Raw genomic sequence first — 14759 nt, 5'->3', positions numbered from 1 at the left:
CCAAAAAAATGGCAGGAAGTGAAAGTGAGCAGCCCGGACTATCGCAACATGAACATGGACGAAGCGCTGAACGATTTCCGCCTGCGAATCGAACACTACCAGGAACGCTACGAACCGCTGGTCGAGGAAATCGAAACGGACCTGTCGTACATGAAGATCTACAACACCGGCGAGAAGGTGGTCGTCCACAAGCACGAGGGACACATCCAGTCCCGGATCGTGTACTACCTGATGAACATTCACATCACCCCGAGGACGATCTATCTGACGCGGGTGAGTAAGATCTGTGGTAGCACGAAATTTCCTAGATTTCTCTAAAACCTGTCGTGCATCATCCAAAAACAGCACGGAGAAAGTGATCACAATCTCGAGGGACTAATCGGAGGCGATTCGGACCTGAGTGACCGTGGCCGCCGGTACTCGCAAGCCCTAGCCAAGTACATCGAAGAGCAACAGATCGAGGGCCTGCGGGTTTGGACCTCGTGGTTGAAGCGCACAATTCAAACAGTGACCAATGTCCAGGCACCGCAAGAGCGCTGGAAGGCCCTGAACGAGATCGATGCGGTAAGATCCGAAGTCGGCGGACGCCGCTTGGAATAGTTTAATTAATATTTTCCGTTTCGATAGGGCATCTGCGAGGAAATGACCTACGAGGAGATCCAGTCCAAGTTCCCGGAAGAGTTCAAGGCACGGGATCAGAATAAATTTGCCTACCGCTACCCGCGGGGCGAGAGCTACGAAGATCTGGTGGTGCGACTGGAACCGGTTATGATGGAATTGGAACGGCAGGGTAACGTTCTAGTCGTATCACATCAGGCCGTCCTGCGGTGTGTGCTGGCATACTTCCTGGACAAGCCTGCGGGTTTGTTGCAAAGCAAATTTTATCATTCAGGAACAACGCATTAAAATCCGTCTTTGTCTTTTGCAGATGAACTCCCATATCTGAAGGTGCCTCTGCATACGATCATCAAGCTGACGCCGGTGGCGTACGGGTGCAAGGTGGAGCACATCAAGCTGCCCATCGACGCAGTGGATACGCATCGTGCGAGGCCTGAGGTGAGTGCGACGGAGTTTTTTTTTTCGTAGTTCGGTTTTGGTTCGTTTTAACACGTTTGACTGCACTCTTGACTTTTGGTGTTGTTGTTTGAAGGTACCGATTAGAAGAAAGTTGATTGGGCATTGGTGTAGGGAAGGACTAACCACTGTTGTAGCTGACAATAGAAATTTCGCATAGTTTGGAAAAAGTAATTGGTTGATAATTTGGATTGAATTTGGTATCACCCAAATGTGCTTTCGTAGCAATTTTGGTTTAAGAAGGTAAGGAAACGTGGCTTAGTATGCGTTGTCTACGGAAACGATTGATTTTTACTACTGATTAATCAAAATTTGCGAACCTTTTTGAAGCTAATACCAAAAACTTCATATGAAAACACGCAACCCCTTTCGAAAAATGATGTAAGGTCAACGTAAAAGACTTCTATTCTGGGCCAATGAGCTGGATTACCGAGGTGAAGCTATCGGTTAAGTTGTTTGAGTGAAACCCTTGTACGATGCAAGCAATTAGTGACGTCACTAATTGCGTTTACGTTGATTTTTTGGTTTACTAATACAACAATATTTCACGATCAGCTTAACCTCTCTCTGTACCTCATTGATTATGGGCGGCTACTTGCTTTTGCTGCACAAATTCCTATCGACTTGCTTGATTTCCTTGTTGAGGCTCTGCCACTATGAATCCCTGGATCTGCCTCTGCTGTGATGCCGGGTTGCGTTCCAAAGCAGCGCTTGCTTGCAGATTTCGTTCCTTCGTGCTGTTTGGTCGGGTCGGTTCAAGACCAAGGAAACTTCTAACTTCTTCGGGAGTCTTTGGTTCCCGGAATGTTTGTAGTGAATCAATCTTACTAACAGTCGGTCTAATTCCTTTCGATGACATCAGATGACCAAGGAACTCAGATTGCTATATTTTAAACATACAGTATTTCGACAGTGAGCATGCATAAGGGCGTAACCGCGATGATTGATATTCTCTTTTGTTAATAACTCGCGTTGCTGTTGATAGCCAATACAACCTATTACAGCACTGTATTGCACAAATTTCAGAAAATTGCTTCCTTTAGCTTTAGCTGCAGAAATTTAAAGTGAAAATCGATGAAGAGAATCGATCATCGTACAGTCAAGATTCCTATTATAGTGCGGATTCGTTCTTGCCGGATTCCTATAGTACTGATGCCACTGGATTCCTATAGTACGGTCGATCCGGCATTAACGAATACACGTAGCATATGGGATTCGAGCTAATTGGGACCAAACACTGATTGTACGGCAATGATGTCTTTGGAGAAGTTGTTGAACAGATAGTTGGCCACCTTTTGGGAAGAAACAGTTTCCGGTAGGATACAAGTCTGGTCCTGTGTAAGATCCGGAACATCCGTAAAAGTGGTCAATTCATGAAACTGATCCTAGAGCTACGCGGTTTTTAGGAAACACTCATAGACATCTTATCAGAATTAATTAATAGTTCTGCAGACTACGGGATGGTCCACAAGAAGACCCGAAACACCCGTAAAAGTGATCGATTCGTGAAACCGATCCTAGAGCTCCACGGTTTTTTAGGAAGCACTCATAGACGTTTTAAAACAATAAAATCGAAGTTTTGACCAGAAAATTTAAACTGAGGACCATGGGTTGGTCCACTAAAAGATCCGGAACATCCGTAAAAGTGGTCAATTCATGAAACTGATACTAGAACGATGTGTTTTTTTTTTAAATCCACTCATAAACCTCTTATCATAATGAATCCGAAGTTGTGTTCGGAATATGGGCTCTGGAGACTACGTGATGGTCCATCGAAAGATCCGGAACACTCATAAAAGTGGTCAATTCATGAAACTAATCCTAGAGAGCCACGGTTTCTTAGTTATGGTTTTGAAAAAAAAAAACTACGGAGTTCTAGGATCAGTTTCATGAATTTACCACGTTTAAGGATGTTCCGGATCTTCCAGTGGACCATCCCGTAGTCCCCACCCGCAGCGTCAAAATTCCGATCATAACTCCAAATTCATTCTGATAAGACGTCTATGAGCGGTTTCGAAAAAACCTCGGAGCTCTAGAATCAGTTCTAGGATGTTCCGGATCTTTCGTTGAACCATCCTGTGGACCCCAGGGTTCATATTCCGGTCACAATATCGAATTAATATTCTGATTAGACGTCTGTTATGTACTCAATTTCACAAGGTAGGTTTTCGTCTGTGCTCTTGGGGTAGATTCATTTCCCTTACCACAACAGCACAGACGAAAACCTACCTTGTGATCGAGCCACCGACAGCTATGCACTTCACAGCCACCAGCGTATGGATCGAAGAGTCACCGTTGGCTGTACACGCTACAGCCACCAGCGACGGGATGCCTCTCTCGAACGAAGGACCACCGTTGGCTGCGCACACCACAGCGGACAGCGTAGGAACGATGGGTCGCTGATAACTCTTCAGCCACCAGTCGTTGAGCTGCCAACAGCTGTAACCACTACAGCCACCAGCGCAGTAAACCTCTCTCTCTCTCGAAGGACCACGGCAAAACTGCCGAACACAAGGCTCCGATGAGCAGGGAAACAGGAAAGTTCAACTCTTTTTAGGCTGTGAACCATTTGCCGAGTTAAATTTAACTCGTGGTTAAAAGTGACATTTCGAAAGTTATTTTCTATGTTCGAAAATCCCCGTGCTGTCGATCGACCGGTTTTCGAGCCACGGTTGTCACAATTTGACTTCTTGTCTGTCAGAAATAACCATGCTCGGATAGCAGGGTTAATCGATAACTTTTCATCTGTCAAATTTTAACCAAAAGTTAAAATAATCCACCAAATGGTTCAGAGCCTTAAAGTGTCCACTAGGTGGAACTTATGGAAGATAAATCGATCACCACATGCAACCAGTGAATGAACGAACAGCAACTGGACGAAGCACGAATGCTCTGGAAATCTCCGTTCTCGGACGAAAAGAATGAGACACTGTTCTTAATTCTACCTTTATTTATTCGCTGCTTCCTCTTCAATGGTTAAATGCAGGATACAGAATGAAACATGAAATGCAATGTTGTTTACTTTTATACTCTTTCATCGGCTGCGTCAGCCAATCAGGATGCGCCATTCGATGACGTCGTTCGTTTTCCTATTGGAAGCGTTCATCGCGTACAACGTCTATGAGTGATTTTGAAAAAAACGACGCAGCTGCAGGATCAGTTTCATGAATTGACCACTTTTACGGATGTTCCGAATCTTCCAGTGGCCCATCCCGTAGTCCGAAGCGTCCATATTCCGGTCACAATACCGAATTCATTGTGATAAAACGTGAGTGGTTTCGAAAAATTCTCTAGGATCAGTTTCATTATCTGACCACTTTAACGGATGTTCCGGATCTTTCATTGGACCACCCTGTAGTTCCCAGAGTCCAAATTCCTGTCAAAGCTCCGAATTAATTGTAATAAGACGTCTATGAGTGGTTTCGAAAAATTTGCGGAGCTCTAGGATTAGTTTCATGAATTGACCACTTTTACGGATGTTCCGGATCTTCTGATGGACCATCCCGTGGTCCCCAGGGTCCATATTCCGGTCACAATTCTGAATTCATTCTGATAAAACGTCTATGAGTGGTTTCGAAAATTTTTCCAGACTTCTAACTTTCCGGATGCAAAATTGTCTCAAAAGGAGGTCATCTATCTAGTTAATAATTTTTCACAAGACACCAGGAAGTTATCAATTTGAATTGCCCTACAATAAGCTCTAATCCCAAATGGTACGTGTATTCGTTAATGCCAGTTCCTGTTGTGCGGTCCCTATTAACCGTACTATAGGAATCTTGACTGTAGTTAGGCTCGTATGGATGCTCAGTGCTCACTGTCGATTTGTTCGCTAACTGGGCTGTACACTCTAAAAAATCTTCACGTCCAATTTACGTGAAATATATCACGTAACTTATCTGTACGTAGAAAATCTCAAATGTTACGGTACGTTAGCAACTTTGACCTGCATTACACGTCATGTTCACTAAAAATGTTGGTGAAATCGACCGTATATTCACGTAGACAGATTTAGTGTAGCGACTTACTTTACTTTACTTACTTACTTTTGCTGGTCCGACGTCCCTCAGGATTTAACCTGCACGACAATGTTGCGCCAACTAACTATATCCCTGGCTGCTTGTCTCCAATTCTTCGAGCGTCCCACAGTTCCTAGATCTTGCTCCACTTGGTCCAACCACCTAGCACTCTGCGCTCCCCGCATAAACGCGAACCATTACTTGACCTTACCGAAAATGGTTAAAAATTGTTTATAATCCCTGCTAAACTTTAACTGAAATGGTTATGGAACTTTAATGGTTGTTATAAAAACCATTACCATTCATAATAGTTGTTTTCTTCATACATTTTCGGAAAGAGAACTTTATTAGAATCTTTTTACTTATGGTTTGCGAACTTTAATGGTAATGGTTTTGGTACCCAGACAACCAGAATGCACGTATATTCAAAGTTGTTTCTGTGATATGCAGTGTTGGGAAAATATCAAAAAATCAAATCTCACCAACGCCCAAGATCACGCTTGATTTTCGTAGACAAAAATCAACAAGCAAACAACTGCGGTTGATTTTGAAAGCTGCGATATTGCAGCTCGGAATATCAAGCTAACAAAACTCAACAACTGCAAATCTCACCAAACTGGAGTGAGATTGAGTTTAATGATTTTTGCTTTACACCCGAATGCAACCGAAACTTCCATAATGGCTTGCAGCAGTCCCTTCGCGTCTGTCATCGATGAAGATTAAAAACTAGTTTTTCTCTTTCTAAGAAAACGATGTGCAATTGAATCATTTTTGTGTCGAGTCAACTCTCAGCTTGATTTTTGAACGTTTTGAATAGTCTCGCAATATCAAAGGAGTTTGTAAAATCAATATCAAGCATGATATTTTGTTCCAATATCACGCGTCATATTGCGAGCGCATGAGAGCGGAAAAATATCAATTGATTTCTGATTTTGCCAACACTGGTGATATGAAAACATATATACAAACAATCAAATCATATAGAATGCAAAAAAAGGGCTTATACGTACAAAAGTGGAAGCCATATACGTGCAAATTTTTATTTCTTATTAAACGAGTTGATTTGGCATCATATACGATTTAATCTGTCATAACAAATTCAATTTGAAAAGTCTTACGATGTAATCCGATTTAATTTGTGGTACAGTACAATGGAAAATCGCATATAAGTCGCAAATTTGCATTATATACGATTTAACTTAAACACAATGCGATGTATATCATACTTATATGCGATGTTGACTTAAACTGTAGTTATTTACGATACTCTCTGTACATTGTTATGCGACTTCTGGTTGTCTGGGTAGTCAGTAAAGTCCATAGATGGTTTTGTATTATCGGTCCACTTTACGTGGAATATATCGCGAATTGATAATCATTAATTTAAAGGCATCCAATTCGCGATATATTCCACAAAAAGTTGATCGATGTTACAAAACCATACATGGACCTTAATGACTACCATAACCATTACAATTAAAGTTCTCAAATCATAAATAAAAAGGTTCTAATGTAATTCTTCTTCCGAAAATGTATGGAGAACACAAGAATTTAGAATGGTAATGGTTCTTGACAACCCATTATTTGTAAGGTTCACTTAAAAAAAACCATAATACCTAAGCTTAAAACTTTATCACGCAAACGTTCATGTAAAGTTCCATAACCTTCATACTTCATTCCTTTATTTTACGTCGCTCTCTGTTCCGCAAGTCTAGTGCCAATCACCGACGGACATCGATTGCCATCCATTGACGGCAATCGAATATGCAGGAAGGCACCTTCCACCTTCCACCTATCGCACCCATTCAACAACACACATGGGCCGGGACCAACGGCTTTACTTCCCTTCCGAAGGAAGACGTGATCAGAGATTTTTATGCCTCAGAAAAATCCCACCGACCTCGGCTGGGATTGAACCCAGCCCGATTAAAAACAAGTGTTTCATATGTGAAATGCAGAGTGACCAGTGAACCGGGAAAACCGGAAAAAGCTGGAATTTGAAGTCACCGGGAAGATCCCATAAATTTAGTTGACAAATCTGGAAAAGTATACCTCGTCCTCTCATCGAAAACAATAAGATTTTAAGACCCTTGGACTGGTCTAGATTTTCAGGATAACTACAGTCACTTTGAAGAACTATTAAGAGAATTATAGAATTTTTTTTCCAAAGCAAGGTATTTCAGAGAACATTTGCTAGATCTCCCAAGAGTGAAGAGAATTTCAGGATTCTTGAAAAATACCAAGAAACGCGAATTTTGAGGATACAATTCCAAAATAATTATGCAAAGATCCATAAGGATAGTCCGAGTATAATTCCAAGCGCATTTCTAAAGGAATTTCTAGAGAATGTTAATGAGAATTCCAAAATTTTAGGACAATTCTCGGCGGGAGAATTTCTCCTGCCAGATGGTGTTGACAGAGAAGGGAGATTACAAGTTTTACTCACAAAAGCTAATTGGCCCTTTTCAATTGTAGGTCTGAGGTGAATTCTACGGAGAATTTCATGCAAATTAAAAAAAAAATTGAAGCTCCAGTGAATTCTTAGAAATAGTTCAAAATTCGAAGAAAGGATGAAATTTAAGAATTTTTCGGAGTGTTCTACAGATAATTTCTGTACTATTATAAAAACAATTTCAAGGGATTTTCAAGATTCCAATAATTTATTTTAGAAGAATTCTGGAAAGATCTCTGTGAAAAATAAATTAATCTAAAGGAAAGGCTTGAGAATAATCAAATAAAAGCCTGTAAAGTTTTGAGCGAAATTTTCATACACAAATTGTGAAGACTTCGAACCTGTCGCAGATCCAAATTCAAGATCCAGAAAAAGGTGCTGCTGACTTGGAAATTACCCATTTAACCTTCGGCTTTATCGCTTTCAGTTTTGTGCTTAATTAAAATACCTAAACCGCGATAATTTCCAAAATTCCGGGAGAAAAACGGGAAAATTGCCAATCGAGATTTGCTGGTAACCATGAAGATGATTTGGAGATTTGGATGAATTATAGGTAGTAGCTAAAGACGTCTGTCTTTGGTAGTGGTTAGAGAAGAACTAATTCATAGCGAATTCGTTAATTATCGGGGTTAACACCAGTGCCAACCCAGTGCGAAACCGAACTTTTTGTCAGTGTGAACCTCAACCTGAGCTAGGTTTTAAAAACAAACGAGCAAACTGACGTTTGTCAGAAAACAAGCAGATCCAATCTTGATACCCGATCCAGGTTGGAACTGAATAATAAACGAATTCGCTATAAGACGTTTACAATTAAATATAAATGTCAAGGCTTGCTTCGATTGCTAACAGCTTCGCTTCAACACTACTTCTCAAGCCGCAGAGATTCCCATCATCGTACGGCTCTCTTCAAACTTCGTCCTCTGCAATGGTTTGGTTAATCCATCAGCGATCTGCTCCTCCGTGCCAACGTAAACCAGTTTCACACCACGGTCCAAAGCGTCCCTGATGTAGTGATGGCATATGTCGATATGCTTCGTGCGAGGATTATAACCACCACTCTTGGCGATTGTAATACAGCTTTGGTTGTCGCAGCGGATTTCCATTTCTCCTTCTTCGTTGAATAGCGCAGAAAGTCCTCGCCACCAGGACGCTTCCTGTACCGCAGCCTTTTTTTTTATATACAGGGGGAATCTGCTCCCAGACTCCTGAGAAGATAACTCAGGGTGTGGGGATGGGAGAAATAGCTCTCCCGACCCACTAAACCTTACCCTGTGCTCTAGGCCCTTGCCCTCCCCGGAACCGCCCGAAAGCATTACGTCATTGGAGGGGGCCGGTTGCGCTATGGCGCATCACTTAGTGTTGTGTCCGACGTGACACTCGCTACTGCACAGTGAGCAGCTGTGCAGGGCCTTCCTCTTGTTGTTCGCTGTTCGTTGTTCGTACGAGTTCTAGAGCAGACGTGATAGCCAGCCAACTGTCCAACAGGGCAGCTTAGGACAGATGTGACCGCTTACCAGCTGCGTGTGCTAAGCACTCTAAGAACCCGGCGTCACTCCTGCCTTTGCACAACGAGGGTTTGTGCAGGGCTTCTCAACCTCCTGGGACGAGCTGGATGGGGTTCCAGCGTCCCTACTCTGCGGTAGTTCGTTTAGCCGCAATATCTCTCCCTTGGGTTCGATAATTAGAGTTTCCAGGGCACACCACGAGGAGGCGAACTACTTCATGCCCGCAGCCTAAACGGACATATATTCCGCCTCACACTTCGATAGCGCCACCGTGGGTTGCTTCTTGCATGACCACGAAATAGCGCCGCCTTGAGCCATGAAAACGTTGCCGCTGGTTGACTTACGTTCGTCCGGATCGGATCCCAAACCTCAACAGCAAGCTTCTTCAAATTTCCGACACCAAGATGACCCATGCGTTTGTGCCAGAGATCGAGGCTTCCAGCAGCATTGCACTACAAAATCTGTGTGTTATTCGCCGGCTGGTCCAGCTTGAATTGAATTGAACCCAGGAATAAGCTGCACGTCACTCACTGCAACGTTGTCTTGAGCATCCCTGCACACAGATCGAAGATTTGCCGTTCCGCAGGCAACGATATCCATCATGTCACCGTTAGCTGCAACAACTTAACCGTCTGCTTGATCCAGATTTGTGAGGAGCTCTCGATTGCTCGTCATATGTGCATACACCGCAGAATCGAAAATCCAGTCGTTCGCATCCTTCTTGTCAAACGTAGATAGAACCGTGCAAAATGTTTCACCTTTCCTTGAATCCTTGCAGTCCCTGGCGATGTGTCCGTACCGAGCACATTTTCTGCATTTCGGGCCCTTGGATGAAGTAGGCGGCTTCATGCCGTTTATTGGTTGCGAAGGCCTGGTTGTTTTTCTTGCTGCCTAGCAACGGTTGCTCTTGAAGAAGTTTGGTCTTGACAAAATCGTCGGTTATGGCAACTTCAGAGTTTTCCAAGGCCATAATCATGGGTCAGTAATCGTCCGGGAGGTCAGCCAACAAAATCATGCCAATCCAGAGATCCGGACTAGAGGAGCTTATGGAGCAAACCGATCTGCCGAGAAAGTCCTTTGCACTCGAATGCCGTTTCCAACTTGGTCCATGCAGCTTCGGCCGATTTCGCGTCCTCATTGTGCACGTAGATTAGCGGATCGAGAAGCAGGATCAGTATCAACCGCGCTCGCAGATCCTTCTGCACATCCACCGGTTCGAATGTTTCGTCTGGTTTCTGCTTCGGCTTCACTGCATCCCAGAGTTCTTCCAGCTAAAGAAAAGTTTTCGCTGCGAACTTCCATGAGGACCAGTTGTCCCGTCCAGTCAATCTCTCGATGGGAGGAATACTTGAGGAACCGCCTTGAGAAACTCCGTTGGAATTCGAACTTGTACTCATTTTTCTATCTTCTTTCGCGCAGTGGAAGCGTGCTGGGCCCATAACCTATGGGTAGTAGCTAAAGACGTCGGTCTTTGGTAGTGGTTAGAGAAGAACTAATTTATTTAAGACGTTTACAATTAAGTATAAATGTCAAGACTTGCTTCGATTGCTAACAGCTTCGCTTCAACATGAATGTATGCCCCTAGGGTAGAATGCGGATCCTTCCCGTTTTTGTCAACACGAGATTTCTGTCTTTTTTTGCATTCTATAAAATGTATGGAACGCTTTATTTAATTTGAAATTGTACTGGACCCACTCTTCATGAGTTAGAGGTCCGGGTGGTATTTCATGAAAAAATGTCCATAAAGCACTATTGCATTCTGAGGAAAATTATAGCTGATGGGGTTGTGTTTCCAAAACCGGGTGCAGTGCCTACCTGGATTTTTTTTAAATTACTGGAAAATCATTGAATATAGGAGGGTTGAGTCGACACCCTGAATAAGTTATCATTTATTTCCTCATGAAGTACAAAGTTTTCGACAATGTCGACATAATGAACACATTCGAAAGACGAAGTATATATGAGTCAGCTTATTGTCAAAATTCGTTTCAAATTCTGAGGTTGCACTGGAACTGTTTCGATGGGTGATTATTTCATAGGGATGTTCAGGTGGTTCATTCGGCTTCAGAGCCGTCACTACATGTACATAGGAACAACAAATTTGAACAGGTTTCTCTCCTTATTTATACGCTCATGCAAATGAATATAACATTTTAGTTCTTGATAATCTGGGAATAAGAATGCGGGATTTGATCAGAGTAAAACTTAACGACGGTATTATAAAGGGTGATACGGTCAAAATTTGGTCAAGGGAAAACGCGTGTAAATCGGTGAAATCGTTTATTTAAAAAATCAAATTAAATTTCTTTTTCAAGTTCAATTAGTATAAAATTCAGGAAAAATATTCAGTTAGGCTTCCGCTTTTCCAAATCCGGATTGCCGGGCCTTACGCTTGACCCCTGCCATCAGATTTTGTACAGCCACCTTGTCCACCTTCTTCGCCGCAGAAAGCCAGTTTGCCTTGAACTGCTGCTCGCCCTTAGCAGTTTTTTTGGTCTTCTTTAGGTTCCGCTTGACAATAGCCCAGTATTTCTCAATTGGGCGGAGCTCTGGCGTGTTGGGAGGGTTCTTGTCCTTGGGAACCACCTGCACGTTGTTGGCGGCGTACCACACCATGGCCTTTTTACCGTAATGGCAAGATGCCAAATCCGGCCAAAACAGTACGGAACAACCGTGTTTCTTCAGGAAAGGCAGCAGACGTTTATTCAAACACTCTTTCACGTAAATTTCTTGGTTGACAGTCCCGGAAGCTATGAAAATGCTGCTTTTCAATCCACAGGTACAGATGGCTTGCCAAACCAGATATTTCTTTGCGAACTTTGACAGTTTCGTGTGCTTGAAAACATCTGCTACCTTTCCCCTTCCTTTTGCCGTATAAAACTCCTGTCCCGGAAGCTGCTTGTAGTCGGCTTTGACGTAAGTTTCGTCGTCCATTACCACGCAGTCAAACTTCGTCAGCATCGTCGTGTACAGCCTCCGGGATCGCGCTTTGGCCGTCGTATTTTGTTTATCATCGCGATTTGGAGTCACTACCTTCTTGTAAGTCGATAGTCCGGCTCGTTTTTTGGCTCGATGCACGGTTGTAGACGATACACCCAGCTTATTTGCGGCATCTCGGAGAGAGAGGTTAGGGTTTCGCTTGAAACTACCGGCAACTCTCTTTGTCGTCTCAGCGGCTTCCGGTTTTCGATTTCCCCCTGATCCAGACTTCCTGGCTGTCGAAAAACGTTCCCCAAACACTTTAATTACATTTGTAACGGTTGATTTGGCAACTTTTAGCGATTTTGCCAACTTTGCGTGCGAGTAGCTCGGATTTTCGCGATGCGCGAGCAAAATTTTGATACGCTGCTCTTCTTGCTTGGACGGCATTTTGACAACTGAAGAGTGAATTCCAAAATCAAAATAGGAGCAACATTCTACACACACACACCTTCAAAATGAGGGGTGTTCAGGTTTTTTAAATGCAAAATTGAAAGAAATACGTCAAGTTGATATTGACCAAATTTTGACCGTATCATCCTTTACCTACGTCATAACACTATCCTTCTCGTTACTAACGAATGTCCAAATAAAAGGATGCCGATGTTTAAACATAGACAAACGTTTTCAGCTTGCATCAGCATCTACACATGAAAAATGGTTTTACCTAGAGGCTATTATAAAGAAAAAATACCTTACTTGCAATTTAAAAAATTTGTTCAGAATGGCTGACGTTAGTGTGTTTGTAAACATAACAGTTTGAAAAAAGTAAAATTGAGGCTACATCGTTATCAGAGTACAGCCAACAATCAATACGAAACTATCGATTTTAAATTGGCTCACTACTTGACCAGCCTATTGGTCCCAAGCAAATCGATTAACGTACCCCATTCTAGTCGAAATTCTAGTACTACACAATGTTTGTTTTGATTTGCCATGAAAGTTTGACAGATAAAATGAGGGGTTCGTGGATTTTCCTATGTTTCGAGGGGTGCATCGATTAGCTTGGGACCGAAGATAGTACCAGAGCTGAGCCAAAAAGTTGAGCTCATTTCTTCGGGACCTTCTGGTCTTAGAGTTACCTCTATGGTACAGCTGACTTGCCCCTAGATCCCCTGTGTGGAGATCTGTCAAAGGAAGTAGCTAAAGGTCCGTTCAGACTATCGATTTTACTTTCGACACACTTTGTCGAACCCCCAGTTTGCTGGTGTTCACACGGCTTGTACAAGTCGAAAGAATTGTCAATTTATATTTCAAAACAAAATTGTATCCGGTCTCAAAAGTAAATGCTTCCATAATGAATTTCCGGAAAATTGCTCTAGCTTTGGCAGGCGCACAATAAAATGAGAAGGAGAAGGTGAATTTTGTGGAGTAGGAAATGGTTGCTCAGCAGGAACACCAGCAGGGATCTGGATCATCGTGTCTTTCAAGAACAGCGATCGAAAAAGGCTTTCAAAACTTCGCCAGGATGTCGATACCAATTTTCGATAAGCTAGTGTGAAAGGTTCTCTATACATCTACATGATTCCTTGAGTTCTGAAAATTTCTGTTAAGATCTCTCAAATCTGCATAGTTCTCTAAAGACCTTCGGACGTCCCTGAAGTTTTATTTCTGTTCTCTGGTAAAATATCTTTGAATATCATCAACAAACTTTCCTGAAGATCTGCAAATTTCTCGGTAGTTCTGCAGATTTCTTAGAAGTCCTGTGTGTTCTTTAGAGGATCTGCAAATTTCTCTAAAAATTTACAGAGTTCCTGAATCCATGCAGATTTAAGATCCTTAAATATCAACAATTATCTCTGATGTTCACTAAACGTCTAATAATCTACGAACTTCTCGAAAGTTATATAATTTTCTATGTAGATTGAAATTTTTGAGCTTCCCGGAAATTTAAGAAAGTTCTCTGAAGATCTACTAATTTTTCTGAAGTCGTGCAAATATCTATAAAGATCAGCGAACTTCCCAGACGTTCTGTAAATTTCACTTAAAATACTTAAAATCCAAGAATCTCAATAAAGTTCTGCAGATTTATCTGAAATTCTTTTAAATTTCTTAAAGCTGTACAAATTATCTGAAAATATTTGAATTTCTCTGAAGTTGTGTAAATACTTCTAAAGATCGGCGAACTTTCCAGAAGTTCTGTGAGTTTTTCTGAAGTTTTGCATTTTTTTTTTCTAAAATGAAGTCCTGCAAAATCTTGGACTTTCGTACTTCGCTGAGATTTGTTTTTTGGAATTGAAGTATAAATCACTGAATGCATCAGAAGATCTGCAAAATTCCTTGCAGTTCTACAGATTTCTTTAATATCTACTCTCCTGAAGTTCTGCAAATATCTTTAAAGTTCTGTAAAGTTGTCTGAAGCTCTGTAGTTTTATTCTCAAGATCTACGAATTACCTTGAGGCTCAAAGCATTTCTCAGTAGATCTGCAAACTTGTCTGAAGTTTTGTCAATTCCTCTGTAGGCTCTCGGGCTACCCTGAACATCTGAAAATGTCACTGCAGATCTTCTAAATTACCCAAAGTTCTTAAAAATTATCTGAAAATAGTTGAGCTTCCTTGAAGTTTTAAATGTTTCTCTCAAGATCTAAAAATTTCCCTGAAATCGTATAAATATTTTCTTTAACCGCTGAAGTTCTGCAAATTTCACTGAAGATACATTAAAATGTCTGACATTCTAAAAATGCCTAAAAATTTATCCGAGGATCTATGACCATTCTTGTGATTTTTCCAAAG

The 14759-nt window shown here is 41.9% G+C and overlaps 1 protein-coding gene across 7 annotated transcripts in view; it reads left to right on the top strand.

The window, feature by feature from the left end:
* Pfrx (6-phosphofructo-2-kinase) overlaps window positions 1-14759 on the top strand; it is a 98663-nt gene that overhangs the window by 80571 nt on the left and 3333 nt on the right. For all 7 annotated transcript variants that reach the window (XM_065227267.1, XM_065227257.1, XM_065227249.1 and 4 more), the window contains 4 exons: window positions 16-273; window positions 346-564; window positions 628-862; window positions 929-1056. In XM_065227267.1, the coding sequence (XP_065083339.1) occupies window positions 16-273; window positions 346-564; window positions 628-862; window positions 929-1056 (840 nt within the window). The remainder of the gene's footprint in view (window positions 1-15; window positions 274-345; window positions 565-627; window positions 863-928; window positions 1057-14759) is intronic.

This window comes from Ochlerotatus camptorhynchus, unplaced genomic scaffold (assembly GCF_037179485.1).
Source record: "Ochlerotatus camptorhynchus isolate MF236.1 unplaced genomic scaffold, CSIRO-AGI_Acam_v1.1 ptg000022l, whole genome shotgun sequence".
NCBI classification, from domain to species: Eukaryota; Metazoa; Arthropoda; class Insecta; order Diptera; family Culicidae; genus Ochlerotatus; species Ochlerotatus camptorhynchus.
The sequence above is the reverse complement of the archived record's forward strand: the minus strand, read 5'-3'. Positions and strand labels throughout refer to the sequence as shown.